Source organism: Nicrophorus vespilloides, unplaced genomic scaffold (genome assembly GCF_001412225.1).
Source record: "Nicrophorus vespilloides isolate i.1.1-1 unplaced genomic scaffold, Nicve_v1.0, whole genome shotgun sequence".
Taxonomy (NCBI): domain Eukaryota; kingdom Metazoa; phylum Arthropoda; class Insecta; order Coleoptera; family Silphidae; genus Nicrophorus; species Nicrophorus vespilloides.
In genome coordinates, this window is record NW_017095735.1 from 57,583 (window position 1) to 84,715 (window position 27,133).

The following is a 27,133-nucleotide window of genomic DNA, read 5'->3' on the forward strand; positions in this document are numbered from 1 at the left end:
CTTATTAAGTCTCTTCTGCATATTATTATGTTTTTGCTCTTTTTCCAGATCCGACAAGAAAAACCCTACTACATCGCGGACCCCGAAGTCGATTCACTCGTAAGTAAAAATTAAGTTGTATTTGTAGCTGAAAACACCTCCCGCCACCCAATCGTCCCCGCCGCAGTTCGCTGATTAAAAGCGAAAAGGAATGGGGGTTTCGTATTATTTGCATCAAGATTAGTATATTGAAGCAAGAGGAAAACGCCCTTACGGCCCTCGGACACGACAGCATTAACATTTTTATTAAAACACTATACGGACAACACTCCGGGTTCGACCAACAAAGAACGTAAAGGAGGGAAATAGTGTTTTCATAAATTGTATGAATTTTTCATTCGCCGACCCAAAACAAATTACTTTTGCATGATTTACAATATGGAATTTAATTCGAGCGAGAGTTGTAGTTTCGCGGCCGACGCGCGCTTAATTACACCGCGCACCATCCCCTGACGCATGTTTTAGCAACCCGCGAACTACCAGCAAACCAACAAAGCGGACAGAAACGGTATCAGATAACAGCATAGAATACCATAGGCCTCATTATTCATCCGTAATTGACTATGACCGAAGGGATACGATTTCTCTCTTGGAGGAATAACGAAACAGACCACAATTATAACTAAAACTAATATTTTGGAAATAAAAATAAAACAGTTTACACAAAGTGCAGGAAATTTTTGAGTAACAATTTGAAATATTTATGTTAAACGTTTAACCTGTTTTGAAATAGAATAGATCTGTTCTCATTTTTGTGTTGTCCTCTTTGACGGGGCTGAAAAACCGGCTGCCCCAGCGTATTATAGTTTTTTGGGACCAAGCTGTGTGAGAGAGGACAGAGATAGAGTGAAAGAGAGGAGTGAATAAAAGGATCTTTCATCGAAAACGTGTTTTCTTCACTTCTTCGCTCCGCTCGTCGCAGTGAGATGCCGGGTTCTCCTGTGTAACGTAATAATCGTTATCCGAAAATAAACACTGTAATCATGGGGTTCCAACACCATCCGGGAGGCTTTCGGGGGTTGCGCTTTCCAACCCTCCTAGGTCTAATCATGAATACACTCACTCTCATCATACCAAAAGCAAACAAATTGCCGAGATTCGTATCATCGCTTAATTTTAACAAAACAAAAGCTACTTCTCTCGATTGTTCTTTCTTTTTTGATTTTTGATTATCAGGATTGATCTGAATCAATAGCATTGATCTGCTTTAATTTTACTAAGTCGCGCACTGTATTGCATTAAGCTAAGAAAATAATTTTCATTTAATTTGCGAATCTTTCCTACTGAGCCTAATTACATTTTCAACAACGCACAATTTTATTATAATAAAATTGTTGATATTAAACATTATTTGACTATTCTATTATACTCATTTTTTTCATGGCAATAAGTTATGTTTGATCTGCTGAATTTGAAGAATGACAATTGGTAAATGATGTGGAAAACGTATTTGCTGTGTTTTCACATGCAGTGTAGAAGCAAATAAAGTAGGAGGTGGAGGTTTCTACAAGTAATGAATGGATAATTTGTTGGTATTTTTAAGGGTGTCGGCGGAGGGTCTCTTTCTTTCACAGCCAGGATAAATATATAATGGGGTTTTGGGAGTGTGTGTGTGTTTGCAAGAGACAGGCTTGGAGGGTTGGTTTGATGGGTGGGTAGTTGTATGGAGCGGCGTTAGTCACCGTCGGCGTGTTTGCTGACCCAACAAGAGTTTCTGGCTGCTAACGATAAAGGACGTTGTTCATTCATGGACACGTATGTTTACACCCATTTATCCTGTGATCGGGTGGGGGCGGCTGAACTTCAGCTCGACGATGATGTTGGCACAAATCTAACCTATATTTTTTTTCTCTGTTTTAGATGGTACAAGCGATACAGGTGTTGCGGTTTCACCTCCTCGAACTAGAAAAGGTGAGTTTTGCGGTCAATAACATTCGCGGAGAGGAAGGGAGTATCTGCGAGTTTGTGCATATGCAATTGTGTGTGTGTGTATATATATATATATATATTAGTATGTGTCCAGGCGCATTAAAAACTCGAAATTATGGAAATGCAATCGCTGTGGGGAGGCGGCGGTGGCCACGGTTACGACGACGACGGCGACGAAGAGGACGGCGGCGGCGACGACCGCTCGCTTCTCGCTTTGCATGCGCTGCACAATTTAAATTGCTAAAAGGGGGACACACGCTCGGACTATCGCGCCGACTTATCTCTCCTTCTTCTCTCTCCTGGATATTGTTAATAATCTGGTTTGCGAGCCAAACATAACCGGTTAGCGCCTGGCCGCGACGCCATCTTGCATTCTATCCACACACATATGCACACACTCTCGCATATACACACATACACATCGTTGCAAGCGAACAAACATATGATGATGCCGATGATCATGATTCCGAAACTAACTTCTTTATTTTTATCCACCAGGTGCACGAGCTCTGCGACAATTTCTGTCATAGATATATCAGTTGTCTGAAGGGAAAAATGCCCATCGATCTGGTGATAGACGAACGGGACGGAACGAAGCCCCCAGAGTTAGGCGGATCTACGAACGGTGACGGCGGCACCAGGAGTAACGCGGACTCCACATCCCACACGGACGGAGCGAGCACGCCGGATGTTGTAAGTTTTTACCCTCAATCTCTAAACATCAAAACATCCAATCCACGTCCTTTGCGGTAAATCCGTTTGTAAACAAAATAGGAATTATTTTCACTTCTGTATATATATATATATTAGAATCCAATTGTAGGAGATTAGTTGATGTCGGAAATCGAATGAAGTTGTATTGATTTCCATCTAGGGATTAGGCAAAAAGGATTGCTGAATTATGCACGCCCCGCGCGCTTGTTTCTTTAGTGGTGCGGTGCGGTTGGAGAAGTAAGTAAGAAGTAGCGGCACGGGAAAGGAATTGGGGGAGAGGCTGAAAGCAGGGAGTTTTACTGGTAATTGGTGTCAATTTAGTCTGACGCATCGCTCATGCTAGCAGGGAGAGGGATGGATTGAGTTACACCCTTGGTAAGCTGTGCGGTCAGCAGCCGCCTCCACCGCTCGGTCGATTCATCCGTGTTCCCTTTGCTATACAGAAGAAGAGGATGAACGCAGCAGCCACCACCGACCAACAGACCGCCCCCATAGTTTTTACTTCGGCCGTGTCTTTCGGAGGAGAGTGGAATGCGCGGCGTAAATATAGATTGGGGGAAGAGAGAGCGACTTTGGGGAATGCGAGAGAGTCGGAGGAGGCCCGGGTTCGCGCCGCTTTGGAAGGCGCTCAAAATGAGAATACTTCATACCTCCGGCTGCCAATAGCATCTGTAGCGCGCGTCTGAGCGGTATAATTACTTCGGTATTTATAGTCGCAAGGGCAACGGCAGCGGGATCAGATTGACGCGTGCACATACATACACACACACATTCTCTCTCTTTCTCCATCACGAAAATCTCATCTTGCAGTATTACTTCTGGCTCCCCAGAAGAAGCGGAAAGTAGGAAGACGCTAAGGAAATTTGCATCCATCCCCCTAGTTTTATTATCATTTTATTGACTCGGAATGGCTTGTAAAACGGGTCTGGGAATGAAATAAAAAGAACGGCGCGGTGCCGGGAGAAAACGGCCTAATTCCGGAGACGCTGATGGCTTGTAAAAGGGGGGAAGGTTTTGCCTTCAAACAGGTGGATCAATCCTGCGGGATTGCCGCGCTTCATTCTCCTGAGCATCATCCTCCTGCAACGAGGCGTACAGCGGAGACTAGTCAAGTCAAGCAGCAGGAAGAGGCGAAGAGCATCAAGCTCGAGGAACGGCTTAATGGAATCCGGAGTCCTCGGGGACCATTAAAATGAAATACTGACCGGTCCGTCCGGGGCTACGTTTGGCGAATCAATCTCTCTAAGCAGGACGGATGGCCGTCGCTCCATTACCGCCGTGACCGGCGCTCGGTAATGGACCGTAATGACTGATGTTTCTAAAATATAAAACGCAGACGTACACACATACATGCTCACATCCTCGCATCATGGAATTGAAGAAAAAAGCTATGGGGTTGTGAGCGCTTGAACGATGTTTATTTCGCAGGTGTGATGAATGTGTAATTGTCGCTTTTATCTAGGAGCTAGAGCGCGAGGAACTCCGCATACATCACTTGCCGTCCTCCCGATAAATCACCGGGACAAATTTAATTATCCTCCTGTCTGCGATAAGAAGCAGCCAGGTCCTTCGTCTGCAGATGACGGCGGCGGCGCTGGATACGGCTGCAACGTAAGCCCCCATCGCCTCGGGGAAGGAGGCGGTTGAGGCACACAATTACCCGTCCCATACACACGCGTGCACACGCACTTTTCTAAGCTCGCTCATTCGTGTGTATGTGTGTGTGTAAAAGCTCTGAGCTGTCTCCGTCAGAAGTGTGTTGGTCGGCGCGAGCGCCGTCTTTGTTTGCCTGTCAGCCCCAGCTGTTCTCAATTTGGTGGCTATTTGTTCTCTTCTCTCTCACTCCCACCAAGAGTTCGTTCACTCCCCCGGAATACCCATTACAAAAGCTTTTTCAGCAATTTTCATCACCTCTCCTCACCAACAATAAAATTACACGAAAAACCTGGAATCCCGAAAATATTTACGTTCAAGCCGTTTCCTGAAATCCTGCACATTTCTGAGCCAGTTTCGAAACTCTCCGAAGAAGCATTTTTCAACCGCCGCATAATTTTCGGCCATTCCTAACACGCAACTAATATAAACCTATCAATGTTAAGAAACACATTTGCAATAAGGTCTTATCCATACGCATTCTTTACACAAACTCTGATTTATTTCGAGCACAACATGTATTATATAGAAATAGGTCAAAATGTAAAGATAAATAATAAAAGAAAGCGAAACTGAAATGAAATTTCGAGAAAAATAAAATCTTTAAAAGGGAAACAAATGAAATCCGCAACAGTTGGTGTACAGTTACGCTTATTGTGGGCTCGTAACGTGCGAGCGGAGAGCGTATTCTTTACGGCTGTTTATATAGTTCTCGTGAAAAGTTATGTCGGCGACCTTGGGTCTTCTTCTGCGTAGTCTATCCTCCGCATCAGAGACTTTGCTTCATCATCATCGTCATCGACATCAGTTCGAGCTAATTATGCCGTTACGTATACGATGGCCTGGTTATTGTCCATGTTTTTTTTACTTAGGGGTGGGTGTTGCTTGCTAGAACAAACACAATAAGTCCCGGAAGTAGCACGCTTGATTTCCTGTGCAGAGGCCAGTTGGATTTTCAATTAGGTGCGAATAAATAGATGAGGGAGAGAAAAAAATATCGGTGGGTTTTATTAAAAGCTGCGAACGCGTTAGTGAACAAGTGGGCCATAACGAGAATTTCCGCCTCCGGTGTGTGTGTCTAAACGACTGACAACATATGCGCGCGGAATAATGCAATTAGTATTGGCACCTCCGATGTATGTATGTATTTTATTGGTAATGACACGTATTAGTGTACCGCGTTCGACATCTGCATCGAACATATGCCTTGGTCTTTCTTCCCGAAGGGGGTGCCATGGCATAACCGAAACTGTACGCCTTTTAGGGGGGAGGTAGGCAGAGCCCGCATTGCGTCGACAGTGTCAATTACTTAAGTGCCGAGATTGACTTAACGGAAATTGAATAAAGAGTTGATTCTCTCTCTGGTAATTTCTCTGCTGATGCATGCTTATATTTTTCGTCTTTGTTTTTTTTTTCTCTAATACGGGCGGTTCTCTCCCCCAACGTTTCAAGTGGTCCGCATCTCCCCCATCCCAGATGATTCCTGCTCATCAACATCATCTGAACTACACGACTTATCCATTTTCTACCATTTAGCCCCGAAAGTCAATTACATTTCCACCAGTTCGGGTGGGTGTTTTCACTGATGCGTTATGATTAGTGATTTTAGCGCAGGAGTGCTCCTGCATAATGTGATTAGATGCATTAAGTGCATTAGTAGTGATGGCGTTCGCCCGCCTGCCAACCATCATTCCGTCGACGATGTCGTCTCTCCCGTCCTTCGGCCTTTATTAAATCAGGCATATATACATACATACATATATATGTGCATATACATATAAACACACATACATGACACGACATTACCACGTACGAGACAGTGGAGAAGCCAAGAGGAGAGAGCTCCAGCTGATTCCCCATTCGGGACATGACTCGCGCCTATGCTGTTTACAAACAGTGCGGTCGTGTCGAGCATGAGAACCTGACCAACTTCTTCTTTTCCTTCTCGTTCGCTTCTTCCACGGCAAAAAAGGACAAAATTAAAATGCGAAAATTACATATTTTCCGAAGTCGGGTCATTAACATCATCGTCATGGTCTTCTGCGGAACGCGGCAATCCGGAGATGACGAAAAGTCTCGGATTCTGAAAACTAATAAAGTGCGCGAAATCATCCGCTCTCTCCGCGTTTTCTTATTATTGTTATACCGTGAATCGTAAAGGGGCACTTCCAAGAATGCGCCGTTTTCGAGAATCCTCGCATATTACATGATTTTTGTCTTTGGGGAAGCGCGGAAGGTTTTTTGACCTCGTCTGGGGGGGCTATGAATGGTGGGCTCTGTTTTCCCATCTTGTGGGATTTCTACTTCAGCCTCCGCTTTTTTTTTGTTTTTCTTTCTCTCTTTTTCATGGATCGTGGGTAGTGTCAAGTCCTCCGCCTCTTCCTCCCTCAGTCTCATTACGTATCGGTTTCATATTTCGCTTCGGAAGAAGAAGAGAGCAAAAAAGGGGGGGCCAATGCAACCTAAAGTGAAGTGTCGTGTCGCAACTGAGACCCGGGGGACCCGACCGCACGCACACGTACAGCACATAATATTCATCCTCCCTGCGCTTTCAATATCCGTGAGTGGCAATCCCCAAGCGGGACGACTCACACATCAGGAAGTGAAGTCAAGTTTTTTTTTGTCTCCATTTTTCTTCCATCACATATATGTGTATTCTTAATATTTAATATTTTATTTTTTTTTGTGTATGCATGCATGTTTTATTTCTTTTTTTATTATTATTATTTGTTGGGGGTGGTATGGTATGGTAATGGGGCCGATGCTGGGGAGTGTATAGATGAGACTATGTGTCATCAGTGTTTTTTCTGATTGCAGCGACCGCCCTCCTCGTCCCTCTCGTACGGGGGCCCCGTGAACGACGACGTGAGGTCGCCGGGCACTCCGGGCCCCCTCTCGCAGCCCCCATCCTCGCAGCAGACGATCGACGGTTCAGATCCAGGTAAGTCAAAACTCATGATTTATTCATTCTTATCATCGTTAACAAATATACAATAAATAAAGACGTGCCCCGCCGACTCGAGAAAGCAAAAACGACAACAACAAAAAATAAGCAAACGACAAAAGAATAATAGAGCCATTTTGCCATCATCTTCCATCCGAGTCGCTTATGAGAATCAAAAATTGCTTTTTGCCTCTGTGCGTGTGTGAGTGTGTGTCTGCATGTCTGCGTTTATGTGAATATTAATGAAATTGGGATTTCGGGGACGGCAAATGTAATATTTAATGACCTTTTATCGATTTAGCCATTAGCGTTATCGCCCATGTAACTTCTATTTTTTTTTTGTCCGATGAAGAAGAGTCGCCCGCGAACTCTTCATTAGAGACGTTACCTATTCATTCAATTCCATTACGGTCCCCAATGATCGCTAATTACTCGTCGCTCAGCGATTACATCGGGGACATTTTCGAGAGGGAATCACACGAAAAAAAATGTATGAGTAGAAAAAAGAGAGCAGTCCAGGACGATGTAATTGTATAAAATAACGCGTGTTAGTTATGATCATGCGATGACGTGCATTAATGCGGCCGTAATAAATTCAGATTTGTGCGTCAGATATATCCAACATACATACACAAAGAGAGAGAGAGAGAGAGAAACATACACGCATTTCGAACATATATCGAGTTGCACATTACGAAGAGGTGGTTGGCTGTGTACACAATTACACATTGTGGTGACATTAGTTTAATTCAGAGTCGCTAATGAAACTTTACGATGCGGCCACGTGACCAACTTTATGACCCACGCACTAAAACAAGAAGAAAGAATGTACGGTGGAAATGAGGTTTCAACTTTTACGCTTTTCGTACCCATTCTAAAAAGTAGATCGTTCTGTTATTCTGCGATAGTCTTACAGAAGAGGTGTTTTCAATGTTTCTGATTGAGATGAGACCAGACAAGTCGGACGTCGCATCAGTATTGATTTGTATCATATCTGTGGCGTTTGCATTTGTCGGGGTATATGACTGATCTGGACGACTGATGTTGATCAGAGAGACGGGGGACACTAAATACAGCTGAATGTCGCCCCCCCGGCCAGAGATCCGTCCGATCCGGAACTCCGTTTAAATTGGCCGGCGTCCGATAACGGGCTTTAATTGCACAAACTCTGCAGATAAACAGGCAACCCGCTTCAATAGCAGCAGTAGCGGCGGCGGCTACTACAACCCCCGCCCTCATCCAAACTAGAATCTACGTAACTATGAAATGTATGTACATTTTAACATACTTTAACAGCCTCATCGAAAATCAAAAGCATCCATTCCAAACAAAATTGTTCCTTTGGAAAAGAATTTTTTAATCTTATTGTTAGAACATTATTCAGATCAATTCAAACACGTATCGATGCTCATCTGTAATTCTATCGCAATAAATAAAAAATAATAAAAATAACATTGCTTTATTTAAGCAAACTTGGAATGCTTTCGGTATGAATTACTAAAAAAAGCTTTCAATCTTTTGCCTTTCGTTTTTGGTTTATTATTACGACAGTTCCAACATGCAACCTGTCAACAGAATGCATTCATTCATCTATTTCTATTTCATTGTTTACGTTAAATGCAAACCGCATTTTCCTCGACAATATCTATTTAATGCCATTAAACAGGTTTATAAAATAGTTTTTTTTGTGTGAATAGAATCTTCTCGTTTTTTTACATTTTTGTGATTGACGTGCGTTAACATATTTTATTCTCCTCCTATTATTGAAGAACTATTTGAATTACAATTTTATGGTATATTGGAAGTGTTAATGTACTAGTATCCTCTTTTCTTGCAATATGGATTTTGTTATTTCTTTTATTTCTGAAATGCAACGAACGATAAGGACGATGCGCTTTTGTTCCATTCCAAGAAGTTGATGGGAATTGGACTCGGGGTTATCGGCGCGGTGCGGCGCGTTAATCACATCAGCGGCTGTTATTGTCTTTTAATCACGCAGTTTCGCGCATAAATAATTCATTTACAATATAAACAAATGAATGAACTCTGTTGGAGAAGAGGAGTGGAGTCGAGGGTCGTCTTTCGGAAATTGAAAACCGTCGCGCATAATAACTCAGCGGCCGCGACAAATTGTGCTAATTGAAAGCGACAACATGTTTATTGCCTCTGCTGTTGCTCTCTTTGTGAGGCCAAATAAATATTGAATAATTAAAAGAATAATAATCTGCTTAAAGTAAGAAAAGTACATATAAAATTAACGGAGAAATACAGAGAAGGAGAGAGAGAGAGAATGTGATAGCGTAGAAGGAAAAAAAAATGCGAGAATGATTATCTTGGAATTATAATTGGGTTTCTGGTCGGTGACCCGGAACGCCGAAAGGGTCAAAGATATGTCGAAGAAAAATACATAAATCGGGTCTTTCTTTTCAATGCGGTGCCTCCGTCTCACCCACTCCCCATAGCTTTGCATCCATTAGGAAAGTCTTAAGACTCGAGGGAGGGTTGGGTATGTAATTTCCATTAACAATATTCGCGCGAAAGTTGGAGCAGGATTAAGTTCAAAAATTGTGCGGAGGAGGCAGCGGCGGCGGCAGCGTCTGCTGTGGCATCAACATTTCTCGGGGGAAGAAGCGAAGCCAGGCGGAAAAAGACAATCTGCGTGGCTGCGGCGCGACCGCAGGCTTCGAGATAAGTGTTTGTAAAATGCGGTCTGCCCATTCCCCATGTGTGTGGATGTTTGTGGTTTATTTTTACCCACGGATAAGGAGGGCTGTTAAACGTAAATATTTAAAAGCGAAATAAACAGAAGAACGAATGAACGCACACACTCACCCATACTTACATACATACATGCATTCATATACAAGCCCAAGGATGAGGAACAGAAAGGAAGAACCGCTTCAAGTTGAAAACCGCAAAGGAGAAAACGCTAACAACCCCACACTGCGGTTACAACCAGTTACAGCAGATTCACGCAATCGATGATGACTAAAAGGTGGTGGTTTCATCGACGTGTATCGCATCATCGAGTTTCCGAAGAGGTCCTTCAGTTAAGGACCCTTTGTGGTCCTCCCTGCACTGGGGCGATCGTCGTTTGTGTGGATGCGTGTGTGTGTCTACATGTCCTTTCCCACTCTATCTCTTTTCTGCTCTCACTCTTTTTGCGCCTCTTCACCCCGTCCATGTCTTCTTCATGGTGGTTACTGTTATCAATGCCGCAAGTCGTGTAATGCGCCCCATTGTTACCTCACCCCATTGCCGGAGTCACAGTTTAACGTTGTTTTCCATTACAACGGACCCGCCGGCAACACAATAAGGGCCCGAAGGGAGCGAGAGAGAATGCTGCACGAGGGCGCGTTTTGTGTAATTCTCGCAGGGTACACGGGCAGACGGACGGACGCGTGCGAAAAAACTTCCACAGCCAGCCCATTTGAAATTCAAAATATCGCACCCGTCATCAGCAAACGTCCGCATACAGATTAATCGGATCCCATACCAAACAACACCCTCCCCCATCAAACATACTCGCCTAAAAAAAAATATAATAATAGAAGAAGGAAAAAAAATCAACCCTCGATCGTTCGCCACTTTTTCCTGTCTCTTTTACTATACAAGTTTAGCATAGACGAATCTAATTTTGACGATAGTTATCATCATAATTTCTAAAACTTCCATTAAACTGGTATTTACAGTTTTTATGTTTATATTAAATTCATAATCCGCTTCGTTAAAACTTTCATGTTTCTATAGAAATTATCTTAAAAGAGACTTTGAGATGAATGCATTAATAGAGAATAGACAAACAGTAGTCCTTGATTTGGCGGCATTTCCTCTTTTTGATGAAGAACTGTGTTTGTTGGTGTACCGAGGTGATGGCCTATTCGGTTTGTCGCTTTTTGGGTTGTTTAGCCCGGGCTGAAATAATAATAATAATCGTGCGTGTGTTCGAATTAATCATAAAACGTAGATAAATATATAAAACGGGCGCGTTTGATCCGGCGGCGGCTTGTCTTTGTAGCCAGGACACATTTTATAGTGTTTGCCTAAGAAGTAGTAAAGGCCTCCGTATTTATTCATTTTTGTATTCTCTCCTTTTGCTCTTCATTTATTCAAGTCGCACTTTCAATTAAAACGGCGAGCGAAAAAGAAAGACACGGAGAGAAAGAGCGAAAAAAAAAAAAGGAAACAGAACAGAATATATATATATATACATATATAAATATATATAAATTCAGGGCGACCCTTCGCAGTATAAATAGCCGGGAAGATAAGGGGCGGCGGCTGCACCCACCCCTAGTGTCCTATCTCGCTTTCTCCGCTGCGCCACCAGTCGGTGTTATCTTTTTCGCAATTTAAAATGTTCATTAGCGAGATAGCCGGGCCCAGGCAGGGCGCTATGATGAATCGTCCCCGAAACGAAACAAAAGAATATCATCGCTCGTCCAATATCTTAATTAAAGTTACCAATTTATTCGCGACACCTACTCCCATTCCTCTTCTTCTTATATTCTTGCTTCCGAGAACGAGCAGAGGGAATAAAAAGTGAATGAGGGTTCATACCGCTGCTGCCTTCTTCTCCTTCTCCGTGTGGTGAATGCAGAAGCAAAATTTTCGAATTTGTTTTCGCACGCTTTGATGGAATTGTAATGGCAAGATTAGAACAATGGCTTCTCTAAGGAGGAAGCGATGCGAGCGGTTTCAGTCGGAGGGCGTCGTTTCCTTATCCTTATCGGTTTCGAGGTGTCGGCGCGCATAAAGACAGACACCACCGACTCCTCCTTAATTAAAGGAAATTTTCCGCATGAAAGGGAGCAGTTGATGTGTCTGCTTCCATCAAATTAAGATTACGGCGTCTTCGGGAGATGCAAATGTTCCGGAATAACGTGCAAATTTTGCATGACATCTAATGGGGAAGAATGAATTTTGGTTATTTCGCCTTCGATGTTGTTGCTGCTTCTGCTGCTGTTGTTGTTGTTGTTTGATTTGAGAGTGTGTGGATGCGGCAGAGTGCAGTGTGTTGGAATCCAATTTTTCTGTTTGTGCTAAAACTGGTCGTAGCCGAAGCCGACATTCCATCGGCCGGCGACTCGTCCTCTCTCGCTCCTACTCAGTCGGTTCTCTCCATCCCGACATGTCTATCTGCAGATCTCCGCACCGCTATATTTAAATGATCGAACCCCGTTTTGGGTGGACTCCTCTAATCCGCCTACCAAATGCGGCCGCCGTAGCCATCTGAGAGGAAAAGGAGAAAAAAATAAGAAACGGCATACGAATCAGCCGGAACGAAACAGATACAAAACAAAAAGCAACAACAACGTATCTTGCTCTACCAAAATGGTATGCAAAAGCTTGGGTTCCATCCTCTCTTCTTCTGCATGCTTTTTGTTTTGTTTTCACTGTTTTTGGGTGGACGGTTAGATTGGGTGGTGGTTGTTGGTTATAAAAGACCGGGGGGATAAAAAGGAAGAAACCAATTACTCGCCGCCCCCTTATTAAATAATAAAGTGCTAAGGTGCGATCCATCATCAATTGCTGGCCGTTGCAGGTGGCGGAGTTCCCGTGCATGTCCGTGGCCCATAACACCCCGGGGTCCGCCCCGTCTAACTGCATCACACCTCGACGGCACGCCAACACCCCAAAGATTAATAACAGCATCAGACCTTCAAATCCTTCTGCGATTGTCTTTCCCCACCTTTAACCGCCATCCCCCATTTTATTCGCACGTTCCGGCCGCCTATAAACTTTAGGGCTCCGAGAACGATACCGTCTGGACCACTTGTATCCTCTATACCCTCCTGAATTAAGACTTTTACATACCATTCAACTATCCCTTCGGCCGACCGATACGCCATCAATTTTATTAACATACAGTTTCGACACCCTTGCGCGAGTAAATAACAATAGAAGAGGAATCTTTGACTGCGATTGAACCTGGGGATTGCATCATAAAAGAATTACGCGTTGAGGATGATCTCACTTCAAATACGCATCGCGGTGCTTAAGACGAATTCGGGAATTGAGTTGATCGGCAAATGTAATTAGTTTAGGTGATAAGATCATTGCGTCCGTATTTATACTTGCAATTGCAATCTGTGATGATTCTGATTCCACTTCTCTCTTGGGTCTCATTGTTTTACCGGTGGGGCAGACAAAGGCCGTTTGATCTAAATAATAATAATACGTTGATGCATTCCATTCTTCGACATGATAAAAATCTGTTGTGCTCTTGCGGAGTTGTTGCTCGGATTACCGTGTGTGCATGTGCGCGACTTTGTCTTGTATGTGTGCATGTGTACGAACGCTCGTCTCTGAGAGAATGTGTGTGTGTGTGTATCACCTGGGGCGCGGCGAACGTAGCAATCCGCCTCGCCTTGGACCAAATACACGACAACAGAACACACTCATACACTTGCACAAACAGTCGCGCAGAACTAATTACGAAACTTAATTAAACTGAACAGCCCTTAACAGTTAAAATAATAAGAGAGGATGATGGAAGATGCATGGCCGCGTTGGAGTAGTGAAGGAATGGATGGGAAACGAGTGGCCTGGCTTTCGTCCTTTTCGCAGGAGGCAAAAAATAAATGAGTTCGCGTCGTGCCAAAAGTGGGAGTGGCGGCTATTAAGAGGATGGTGCGTGTCTGGCTCATCGCGTAATAGGGAGAAGAAGAGTCGCACCCGCACTTACATTTCTCACTCGTAAATAAGTAAATAAATAAATACCGCGTAAAGCAAGCTCCGTTTCGCGAAAAGCGAACGGGGAAACGTCATGAAACGTGAACGGAACACGAGACAAGACGAAACGAGAGGAGAGGAGAGCAAGAACTGCCATCTAATTTAACTTTATCTCTTCTTTCTGTTTCAGATGCCATCGGTAAGTGGTTTAACGCAACCCGGATGATGATGATGCCCCTTCAACAATACTAGATAGTGAACTTTAGTTAGTGATTCCTAAATCCCCCCCAATCTATGTCACCTAGAAGGTAGGCAATGAAATTTAATCAAAATACACTCTGTATACGACACTATAATTAGGTTCTTCTTTATCGATTACTTTGTTTTTTTTTTTAAGTTAATTTATTGAAAAATAAACGTTGCTATTTTCTTGGAAAAAAGAAAACAAACAGTTTCTTTATTGCTGCTTTTCAATACATACGTTTTTATTCGAGTCAACTTCAATCAAGACCTTCTACGTTCAAATAACGTACTCTTAAATTTATTTGTATACACTAAGATACAAAAATCATATGATTTCAAGTACGGACAACAATCCTCATTACATACAACATTTTATAAAAATTATGTTATTTTATAAACTATATTATACATAAAAACGCATAAGTCACGCCAATTCTAAGCAGACTTCTAGCCAATTGTTTCATCACTGAAATTAAAATAATTGAAATATTTTAAAATTCACTTAAAACTTTTTTTACTGAAATCAAATTAAGATAATTTCCGTTCACGGGCTGAAAATAGACTGCTCGCGCCCTTATTTTTTCTCCAGTTTTCTGCCGTATTGTTACATTTTTTTTTATTTGTTCCTTGTATTATTATTATTTCTTCCTCTGAAATTATATCGTGGCGTTCGGGTTTGCGTGTCGATGTATATTTAGCCTTTCTTATATATTTATAATACACTAGGAGCGCGAGGGAGGAAAAGAGAAAGAGAGCGCTTCATTCGTGGCTTATAAATTGATTCGGGCAAGGGAACGAGAGCTGAAAAGAAATGAGAAGCGTGGAGAGTGCAAGCGAACAGAAAAAATAAGTGAGCAGAAAGAACAAGTAATAATGAACGAAATGTTTATCGACCCAATTTCTTGTATTAACAAACCGTGCCTCGCACTATTAATAATTAATAGTAAGCACTCGTGTATTCCATCAGCTGATACCGCGTTTTAAATTTGAATAGAAACAAAACAGTTGAGATAATTATTATTGTGAGCGCATTTTCAAAATATTGATTATAGATATATTATTTGAGGTACATCCAATTACATAAATTTATATACAAATAAATGTAAAATTGTAGAAAACAATCAGTTATAATCAGAGTCTACGATTTCAATATATCTTTCAACGCTAAGAAAAACAAATTGTTAAATCGGGAAATTTAGCGCTTTGATATTTCTAACGATATATTTTATAATTTGATTATAATCAAATTATAAAATATTGTGAAAAAACTTATTAATATTTGAAATGACTTATTATTTAAGTTTATATATATAGATGAAATTCAAATGAAATGTTTTCAGAAAGTCGTTAAATCTACATTTATTTATTACAGCAATCAATTTCAAAATGTTGATTTATTGCATAAATTGATACAGATATTTCGAGTTCGAGTGTTTTACAGTTGCACTTATTATGTTTTCATCAGTTCATAAAACATAATCGGTAAAATTAAATAATAAGTAGTCGCGAATATTGGAACTTGAGTTGGAACATTATCATAATTATAATTGGAAATATTATATACAGAATGTTGTTATTTTCTGAATATTTTATTCTAATTGCAATATTCGGTTTTACAGAAGCGTTCAACAATTGCATTTAAAAATAAACAAACAAAAAAGTGCAGTGAATGTTTTCAGCGATTCGATAAACTGAATTGAAAAGTGAACAAGCAGGCTGATTGTGTGTGTAGTAGGTAAGTTGCTTTTGGAAAGGATTTAGTTTATGCGGTGCATTTGGTGTGATGTGTATGGACGCAAGGAAAACAAAACGATACGAAAAAAGAAAAGATGAATAATTGAGGTGGAATTACGGGCAGGAACAATTTTTGTAGGTCTCGGTAATTCGTTCCCCCGTCAATTTGTCATGGCGTAATTACGGGGCACGCAAAGGCGAAGGAGGCGCGCATTGGCATTGTTTTCCGAACGATTAAAATGTAATGAACTAATGAACAATCTAATAGCCGTTATCCTTAACCAAACATCCTTCTCAGCTCAAACGCGTTTTGTCCTTTTCTTCTCTCCGTCGCCATTCAAATTCACCTGTTTTTTTTTGTTGTTGTTCAGAAAATGAAATGTTATGTTTTTGAGAGAGAGTGAGAGAGATATGGAAGAAAGCAACGCGAAGACCAGGCAGAAGGTGTGCGGCATGGACCTACCGCGAACAGAAGAATGATTTAAGATGTAAACAGCTATCGGTGAAGCCGGAGAAAATGGCACATTGCCGTGTGCGTGGAGCGGTAGTAGTACTTCCAAAGGTAGGAAGGAAGAAGGAAGGTTTCGGCTTTTGTTGTTGTTGTTGTAGGTGTTATTGGTGTTGTGTTTGTTGGTGGTGTGTGCCCCCGTGACCGCACAGCCCGGGTCCCGTCAGTCACAGTCACGCCGCCGTTCGGATTTCACGCGCATTTGTTGCCACTGCAGACCGTGTTCACTTAACGCCTGTGTAATTAAAACCGCGCTAAAAACTACACTTCGTCTCGTGTATTTGCATTTTACAACAAACAATAAAAGTGGACCCCAAAATTAGCTCTCCCGCATCCTTTCTTGCCACTCCTCGCATCGCTTTCCTTCCATAATTGCAGGAATTGTTTGCTATTTGGTATTCCGGATATGATCCATCCTGCCACCGAGGTTCAGGTGATTGGGCGCGCAACAGAAGAGATTAGCCGTTATCCGGGGGCGGTTATTAATCTACTTTTTTTTGTCGCCACCCCCGCTGAAACGTACACACACGACGTCGTATTCGTCTAAGCCCCGTTTAGGGTTCCGCGCACGTCAGTTTCCCAGCCCGCAAATAGATTACGTGATCGCATCCCCCTGCACATACAAAATACACACACATACATCCACCCAAAACCGTCTCCGGGAATTCAATTTGCAACCCCGTCAAATTATTAAAACCTCACCCAGCACATGAGCAACAACCTAAAAGAATTGCACGCTCCAAACCGAATGGACTGAAATTGGACAATTTAGAAGTACATCCAATGTAACGTAACTTCAATCTTGCTTAACAGATTGATGATGAAACAAGGTACATATAATAGTATTTTACTAATATTTGACAAAAAAATCAACGTAATTCATGAAAGTCATGTACAAGAAAAATCAGTAAAAATTCAGACAATCATTTTGATATCACTTTTATCGCCATTTAAATTTCAAATCTATTAATTTTGAACTACCCAAAATAATGAAAATTCATCAAGTTCATACTACAAATTTACATTCGAATGCATTGATTATCTAGTTACGTTAAATTTAAATTGAAATAAAGTTCTAGAATTGAAAGGAGAATAAAAACATATTCAAGTTGAATTGACGCAACGCTCGGATTAGAAACAATTATTAGCGTAAAGACGTGCTAATCTTGTTATTCAACCTCAAATTAACTATGCAAAGTCACTTATCTAGTAATGCTTTAAATAAACTTTAAGTAAATATATTTCATATAAAATTCTCTTCACTTAACAGATTGATGAAATCATTCGAATTGATTGTTAAAGCATCTAAAATTATTTACTATTAATAAACTCGAAGTCTAATAACATTTCTATTACAGTATAATTGAGTAACCATGAGAATGCATTTAATTATTAAATATTGTAATGGAATGTTGAAAATTCCGTTTCGTTCATGTAGGGAAATATTAAAAATCAATGACTATTATTATTATTATCATCATCATTTGTGTATATAAATAAATGTGTAAAACGGTTTTAATGATACGATATTAATAAATAATAAATTAACGTTTATTTATTGCGGCAGTAATTAATGCAAGCACACTCGCATTGCAAAGAGGGGTGGGAGAGAGACGGAGGAATAGATAGAAAGAGTGAGAGAGAGCAAAACGCGCGCGCGTGTGTGTGTATGTGTGTGTTTATTATTTATGGACATTATGTAAAGTGGCGAGTGATTCCTGGGCATGCAAATGAGTATAAATATATCTGCACTGAGATAGGCGCTATATCATAATTAAACAGTGGCGTATTGATATGCCAGTAATTTACAGTCCACAGAATCATACATCATTTACTTATTAGCCTCCCGTGCTCCGAACACTAATATCCCACAACCAAAACACACGGCGCCGCACACAAATTCTATATACATATATACGACACACATCTATACATGTACGCATCTACGCTACTAACACCTTCGATCCTTGCATTACCAATAATTGATATTTATGTCAATAGTAACTGTAAAACTAGGAAAGGTCGCGAAACTGATGATGTCGTGGAAAAACTAGGTGGTGAATCGTAATTGGTCCGCTTTGCTCACTATTTAGTTATGTATTTCTTCCTGTCGGCAATTAGGAAAAGCGTCGCCGGCGTCTATAAATGGATGAAATCAATTTGTAGAATTTATTATTTAATGTGCGGGGCCGTTAATGAGTCAATTAGAACAATTTCATTAATTAATGGCGAGCAGTAAATTGATAGAAGAGGAGCAGCAGGAAAAACGGGTCTGACCTGAATGCCTCTTATTATACCAACGCGAACGGTCTGTCGATTTCGAAGCAGTGTTGAACTGTCCATCAACTTTAGGCTGTTTCCGTTCATTATCACCACCGATTGGATTGACTTCTCCCCGTTATTATCAATTCCCTTTATCTTTCTTTATAACGTTCGAGTCATTGTTTCAATGCATTAAAATCTGTTTAGGGGGTGCGCGCATTACAGTCACATGGGAGTTGCTAACAGGTGAATCGCATGTCACACAAGTAGAACATCAGACGGGACTTTCAGGACGAATATCATCTACAAGGACGAGCCCTGATCGATCGGGCACGCACACGCGTCCATTTACAAATACTCTGTTATTTTTCAATTTATTAAAGCGAAGCTAATTCAAAGAAGGAGAAAAACAAGAAAGATCTATTCAATATTCTATCAGGTGGAGGTGTGCATTAAACGCAGGTATTTAATGTGTAAATCAGACATTGTCGGATGGGTAATCTGCGAGTCGGATCTATTTGAAAGGCACAATGGGATTTCCATAATCCGAATGATATTCAACAGATTCAGAATGGAGTGTGGATGTTAATATGCGGCGGCCGGGGGCATCACTCGAAAAAGCGCCTTTCAAAACAGTTGTTTAGGCTAATGTAATTGTATGTTTATGTATTACAATGTATTCAGAGTGAAATTATTCCGCATGTGACGACGACGATGATCATCATGGTGATGATCGTCGTCCGCTCTCGGTCCTACACGTGTTATTGTGTGTAAATGGGGGGAGCGCGTATGCAACCCGAAAACCGTACCTGTCATGCGAATCATCATCGAGGCTATAGGCAATTTCGCCGTAATTATTTTTGGTTTCGGCTAATGCGAACCTCGCGTGGTTCTTCTGTTCACCTGGTGGGCAGCTGAGGACGAAGGGCCGGGCGGATCAACATTTGCATATCACTTACTTACTCTTTCGCTCGTCCCGAAATTATTATTATCGAGATGCCTTCTTCAATTCTTCACTTTTATTGAATAATTAATTAGCACGTTGCTGCTGAACCCATAAAGGCATTAACATTAATTACAATGTAGCGTAATGTGTAGTTAAGTCATTAGTATCTAAATAAGAGGCGCAATGCAGGAAGCTTTCGGAGCTCCGGTTAATTGCGCGCCGCCTCCGTTCGTTTTGTTTGTCTGCTCCCCCGTCCCCGATAATAATACAAACTCATTCTCTGCGTACAGACAAACTACACAAACACACACTTTACAGACAAGCGGTTAATTTTTCGATGCACCGAAAGAAATCTCAAAAATTCATTACAAAAGTGCGTGACTTGAACTCGTTAAAATTTATTTAAAAAGAGAAACACGTATTTTTGCAGATCTTTATCAAAACATAAATTAAATTATTTAGAAAAAAAAAACTAATTCAAATATAACTATACTATAATATTTTAGCTAAAATTTAAGATTTGACAATTGACTATTAAGTAATCAACAATTTTCGGTATATTTATTCTGTTTTCTTTAATATTTATGAAATCCGAAATTGAAGTGAAGTCAGTAATAGAAATATGATGGTTTGGTCATGTTGTGTCCATCAATGAATTATAAAAGTGTATACTGCCATCCTTTTTTCGGTTAGGAAGGCTTTCAGAATGTGAAAATGAATAAACGCGTGTTCATGTAAAATAATGGCGCTCCAGCTGATGACGATCATTACGGCTACGATGATTAGGGTTTCGTGTATGCATGTGAGAGTGTATTTTATAAATCCACCAGGTGGTGGGTTGTAAAGTGCAGTGAGAAGGGTAGACTTCGCAAGTCACTTCCTCGTCTCCATCGCTGTTAGCTGAAAGCAGTCTGCTTTTATCGATTACATTATAATAATATCGGCTGGTAAATAAATGTGTGTGTGTGTGTATGTGTACGAGTGTATCTATAGATATTTTATCGGTGCCGCGGCCTGTCAGAAACATTTATGTGTGTGTGACTCTGTGTGTGCTGGTACTAACTGCCGATGACGTAAACGTATCGATTTTCCTGTCCGGGCCGACCGAAACGTCACTTTACTATGAGGACGTTTTTATGTGTCCGAAGGACCCCAGCTGATTTTTACGACCCCGTCCTCATCATCATCCCACATGCAGAAGGAACGGCGCATGCAGCATCATTGACCGAATATGTGAGTGTGTGTGAGATAGAGATGGTTATATTATGACCTGGTCTATAGTATGCGACGGGAAAGGGATGGAGTATGACTGGAGGGAGGATGGGGCGCCGCGACGCCCGCGCGACTGCTTCGCTCACCCAATTTCACGGATGTGCATTTTACAATTACCGTTCCGCTTATCGCCACGGCCATTTGGGAGATTGCGAGCAAGATGGCGAGCGAGCGAACGTGCATACGTCGATGGTGCGCAGCCGCGCCGCCCCCGACCCGCCACCGCCGCCACCACCGCCGGCGTCTATTCCAGTGATAGCCCTCCTCTCGATTTTGATGGACACTGGAACGACCGCGCCCTCGTTACCGGCTACAAATCGCGCCTTTTTATCTTCCCCAGACCATGGATTTAAATTACACCATTCACCCATCCCTTTCTCACTTTTGCCACTCGACGCGAAATAAAAAAAGAGAGAGCGACAGAAGAATAGCAGCGCAAGATACCCGCCCCCACCAATCTCCGCTTCCTTTCCAGACGCGCATACATACACACATAACTTTAAAAGATTTAAACCATCTCAGAAATTAGCAATTGCAATAAAAAGAAAATGAAGACAACCCTTTTGGGTGGGCCGACATAAATAATTAAAGGCTGCAGCACGAGTGGAGGAGAAACAGAAGCACTCCGAGACCACGTGTCCGAGAGTAGGCCCGAAAGTGTGCACACTACACTGTATATATATATGTGTGTGTGTGTGTGGGTTCCACATAATGCTCACTTAATAATAGCTCTCGAGATTACAACAATATTAATAATTCTTTAACGCGTTGATTAGGACATTAGGGCCCATTCATCTCGTCGTTGGGGCACATAAATCGCGGCATTAAAAACCCGAATCGAATAAATCGCACACTTGCACAGGCTTGCATTCAAACCGCACCAAATAAAGAGATCAGACCCGATGGACAATTCCGCAAATGCCTATGATCTGTGCAAGAGGATTATTAGTGTGGATGCGTTGGAAGGGGGACACCGACGGCGAGATCAAATGCCGAACAAACACGCTCGTTTAATTTGAAATTTTCAGTATTTTTCTTTATATTTTATACGTTTTCCAAACGAAATTAATCTAGAATCTAGAAATAACAGATTAAAATAAATGAAACCGTATTTGTTGGATTTTATAATAAAATTAATTTTAACATATTCAATGGTTTGAAACAATTTTTACAATGGACACGAGAAGAAATAATGAGAAAATACAGTAATTACAAATATTGCAAAGAATTATGAAAAGAACATAAATAATTAGACTATTTTCTTATAAAATTATGAAATTACAAAAACTTAAAATTATTCGTTTATTAATTGTAATGCATTCAGATTATTTAAAATTCATTATTGAAATAATGGATGCATTATTTTGATTACAGACAAAAAATACAATTATTTCAATCTAACGTAATATAATCATTATACAATACATCAAAACATCAAATATTGTTGCGAATGCAAGTTAAGTAACTTTAAATTGCATTAACATCTCTTTGGTACGTGTTGAGAAATGTTTCGAAAATCTTTGATCAATTTGCTAACGCTCTGTGTATTTCGTATCCTAGACTTGAAAGCATCGCAGATAAACATTTTGAGCATATTTCTGCAAATACATCTCTGCAATTTTTGAGTATGCGCAAGTAAGCGTATTATTTTTTGCTCTTCGTCCATGAAAAATATGAAAATGAAATTTACATCCATGAAGGATTTCGTAATTAAATTTTTAATGAAATTTGAATAGTGATTATTATTTTAATTTGAGATTTAACTTCTTGTTATAGTGTGAGATGAGTTTGAGTTTTGCGAATTGACGAGCATGAGGAAAGGAATATAGTTGTAATTGTGGGTGTGAGAGTGAAAGAACGAAAGAAAAAAGAAAGAGTGGTGCGGACGCGCAGGGTTGCTGCGGGGCATCGCAACGCCATTGGTTATAGTATTCGCCCTCTCACGAGTGGATTCTGCTGTCGATTCTATTCGTAAATCAAAATCGCGACGCGCAAAACCACCCTCGCCTCTCCGTCTGTCTCTTCTTCTCCCATTCGACGCGGCTCTCTTCATCTCCAGCTGCCGCCGTCGGCGTTAAATGACCCTGCCTCCTCTCTCTCTCCCCCTTGAAACCCCCATACGAACTAATGGGAAGCATCGAAGGGGGACAGCAGAATCAGCGAAAATGACCCATAAAAACACATCTCCCAGACGATAATTAAAACGCGAATCTCAGCGATGACATCGAACAGATCGGAAGGAGAGATGGGTAAGCATATGGGATGCGAGCCAGCAGCATCGAGAAGATGCAAGACGTAGGCTGCTGGTATTTCTTGGTTTTCGCCCCAGATGATTTAGCAGCTATGATTCATCACAATTTAGTATGACAGAGTTCTCGTGGCGCGCGACGCTAATTGGCGGCGCGCAACCGGGCCCCGATTAATAACTAGCACTAAATCTCGGAGATTTTCTTTTCGCGCCCGGACGCATTTTCCCCACATCCATGGACGTCGGATCATCCACGGATTGGACTGGACGACCGTCGGAAAACCGAAACGTCCGACGGCTGCCAATTGCATCGCACATAAATCACATTCCGGAGCCCCGGGGGAACCCCCGAAACCGCACCATAATCGTTTCCTTTACTAGCGCACACGATTTTCCCATAAATAACAATGGCAGAAGATGCATCGCAGCCATCGCCACGAACACCTCATTGTTACATGCAAGCGATACTTCCAAATTATTACGATTTTACTCGGAGAACTAATTACTTAATACCTCAAAAAGATGATAATTTTAAAATGATTTATTAAGTTTATTGAGAAAAATATCATTTAAATTTGTTTGCAACAAATAATTATAAATCTGAGCTTGATGAAGTAATGTTGAAAATACTAAAATGTTTACTAAAATAAGTAAGAGTAATTAATATAATTATTACTAATAGTAATTGTTTTTCAAAAATAAAGTATATAACAATTAAACTGTCGTGTATTGTATATTGAATGTTGTAAGAGTTCAGGATACCAGTTTGTTTGGGGTAAAATGTACGAGTGTTTATTATTGATTGTATTAACAGTTGAAAAAGAAAATGACTGGTGGCGACTGGTAATCGATGGTAAACAGATGACGAGGAAAACGAAAAGACCCCGAGGGTGGATGTATCTGTGTGTTCGGTGGTGGCAATAACACGGCCGTTCAATTTGACGTCGGGAGTTTCATTATCGTTCCGCCGGATTATGTTATTCCTGCTCAACGGGTGGTCGGTAAACGCAATATTATGGGCGAGTAAAAGATGTTGGAATTTCATTGCCTATTCTTGTTCCATCTTCCTTTTTTTAAAACTAGGTGAAATCTAAATTCTTCGAAAATCTTGATTTAATCGTACTATTTTTGTTTGTTTGTTGCTTAGGTAAATGGTGTCCGCGAAGAGAATGGTCATCACCACCGGATGCGAGGGCGACGAGCGATGCAGCGAGGAGAGGTGTCCTTTACTCCTCCGTCTTCCTGGGCAGCCCCGGTGAGTAGTAGGGACGACTCCTGTAAGAAGAGAGAGCCCTTTCTTTTATTCGTTTTTCTTCCCTTCTTGCTTTCTTTCTGCATCCCGTTCTCTTTCTCTCCCTGTGGCCGTGCGGCTCGGGTCGGCTCTCCTCTTCGCGGGTTCCGCGCCGCCGCCGTGTGGGTCGGGCCCCGCGGTTGCCATGGCGACCGCCGCATTCCCGCCTCGTAGTCATGGCGCGCGAGGGGGCGCGCAGGCGTTGCGGCGGCTCCAAGAGTGGCGCGCTCGATACACACATTCACAGGTTTGACCTTTCCGCTGACCTGCCGGTGGTGCAGTATAGGCCCTTCTCTGATTGGGTCATCCATCACTCGGCCCGTAATTGGTTCCCATGGACCCGTAATTGTTACCTTGGCTCTCTCGTCTCTCACTCTCTTTCTCTCCTCTCTTCATTCACCTCACATCGCATCTCCTCTCATCCCATCTCTTGGCCGCGCGCTTGTCGTTCATCAGGAGAGTAGACGAGAAGAGAAGAGTAGACCAGAGCGCGGAGACAAACTTTACATCTCTCATATTCCGCAAATCATATCCTTCCCTTCCAATTTCCATCCATACCTTTATCTCGAGTTTGCTTGATTTTCCTTTTTTTTTAAATATTATTCTTATTATTTTTCATCCTCCATGCTCGTTGTTCTCTCACATCCATCCGACGTCCTGCAAATGACAGCCCCCTTTTCCCATTGTGTCTCCCTGTATATGTGTGTATGTCCACGATCGGAACGTACCGCAAGAGCACCGTCGGCTCGAAATATTCCAATTATGCCACCCTCTGGCTACGACCCAAACAACACACACGCTCACACACAAAAAAAAAGAGAAAAAATCAAACGCTCTCTCAAATGCAGCTGATCTCAAATTACGAATAATCCCCCGCCAATCCGACTATTCTCCCCCACAACAAAAAGTCGCAGAGAATGAACGGGATAAAAAAAACAAACTTAATGATCAACAAACACATAAATCCTCAAATCTCCATTTAATTGTCAAACAAAAAGTAATTCCATTCCAGACCGTATCTGAATACAGTAGACATGCTTAATTCCTCTGCTGTTTACTCATTTCAACACGCTTATTTAATTTAATCAAAAAATATTTTTGATATGGCAAAAATTTTGAGCACATCCATTGCAACGGTTCAATTTATCAGATTTGATGTTCAAATAAACACGATTTATACAAAATATACATAAATGTCGAAGCAGTATATTTTACAAGTATTCGTAAAAACGAGATGAAAATACCTTATATACTCGACATTTTACATTTTCAATAATTTACAATTTATTTTATAAAATCATATATTTTATTATGTTCATTATGTACAAAGAAATTGAAAGTCTACTAAATAAAATATTAACAATTCCAACTAAAAGAGGCAAAAAAAAACATGAATTGTGTATAGGAAATTGCTAAGATTCTTTCTTCGAGGAGATGGATTTCAAGCGAAGCAACTTTAAAATAATCTTTGTGCATGGCGCGGATAAATTTCAGAGAATTCTCTTCCGCATATCAAAGCAGAGCAAGGGATCACAAAGCGTGACCGCAGCTGCACCACTAAGCACTAATTTGCCTCTTGTTGTCTCAATTAATTCCCGCGGCCATTGAACAAGAAAACAACAAATACAAGCAACAACGCAAAAGACGAAATATGCAAATGAAATACGAAATCAGATGTTGTTGCATTGCTTTCGACACCAAAAACAACTTTCTGTTGTGCATCAACTCAACTAGTTGCTATTAAGTATTTAGTAATGTTTAATTCGATGGAATCAAATTTAGAATTCAATAATATTATATCAAATTGATGAATAAAATTATGCTTTTGTGTTTAGGATAAATGTCAATTAAAATAAAGCGAAATGATGATTAAGGCTTAGAGAAACTTAGATTAGGTGATTCTTTTCGGGGAGAGATCGGAATTATTTATGTTGCATGTAGAAGACGTAAAAGACGGGTGGGAGAGAGATATTTAGAGCTAATTGGACAAGGTCTTATAGAGATTTCGTTATCACATGTGATAGCAATTGCCGTCGCGGCGTAAACACTGTGCCAAAGCAGTAAACATGTGGCGCAGGGGTCTGGACCGATGCCAACGGGCCCGAATTAAAATAATGTCCGTCGTGCAAAAACATAAAACGCATCATTAAAGAGAGGCCTCTTCGCAAGCGGTGCGGCGCGGGGATTGGGGGATGGTACCTTTTACCGATTTGGTACCGAATTTATGGGCGGCCCCCGCGACAATAAATGCATCCATTCACTCTATATTTATAAATTGTTATAATAAATTGTCCGGGACCGAAAGTAAAAGAAAAAGGAAAGGCAAACGGGAAAGTAAGATGAAGCTGATGAAGAAAAGAAAAACAGAAATGGAAAAAGGAGGAGGAGGAGAGATTTGGTCGCGCGACTAAATTTAGAGAACGCGACTCTGGGTCCACGTGACACACATATCCGACTACTATTAAGAGCTTGTTAGCTTTTGTTTTGCTCCTGCCACGGCGACGCCGTTTGACAACCGCGACGCTGACGAGGAATAGCAGGTGTCGAAACGACGCTCTCGGCGCCAGCGACTTATAAACACGCTAAGTCTGTTTTGACTATGGCTCTGCCCCAGCCTCTACTGCCGGCTGGGTCATTGCACCACCGTCGAAATACCAGGGAGGAGACGCACCACA

At 41.4% G+C, this 27,133-nt stretch overlaps 1 protein-coding gene across 5 annotated transcripts in view; it reads left to right on the forward strand.

The window, feature by feature from the left end:
* LOC108561465 (homeobox protein homothorax) overlaps nt 1-27,133 on the forward strand; it is a 72,947-nt gene that overhangs the window by 33,222 nt on the left and 12,592 nt on the right. For 4 of the 5 annotated variants that reach the window (XM_017919411.1, XM_017919436.1, XM_017919428.1 and 1 more), the window contains exons 4-9: nt 49-99; nt 1,900-1,950; nt 2,467-2,661; nt 7,153-7,276; nt 14,145-14,153; nt 24,315-24,422. In XM_017919411.1, the coding sequence (XP_017774900.1) occupies nt 49-99; nt 1,900-1,950; nt 2,467-2,661; nt 7,153-7,276; nt 14,145-14,153; nt 24,315-24,422 (538 nt within the window). The remainder of the gene's footprint in view (nt 1-48; nt 100-1,899; nt 1,951-2,466; nt 2,662-7,152; nt 7,277-14,144; nt 14,154-24,314; nt 24,423-27,133) is intronic. The other variant, XM_017919445.1, reaches the window with a different exon arrangement.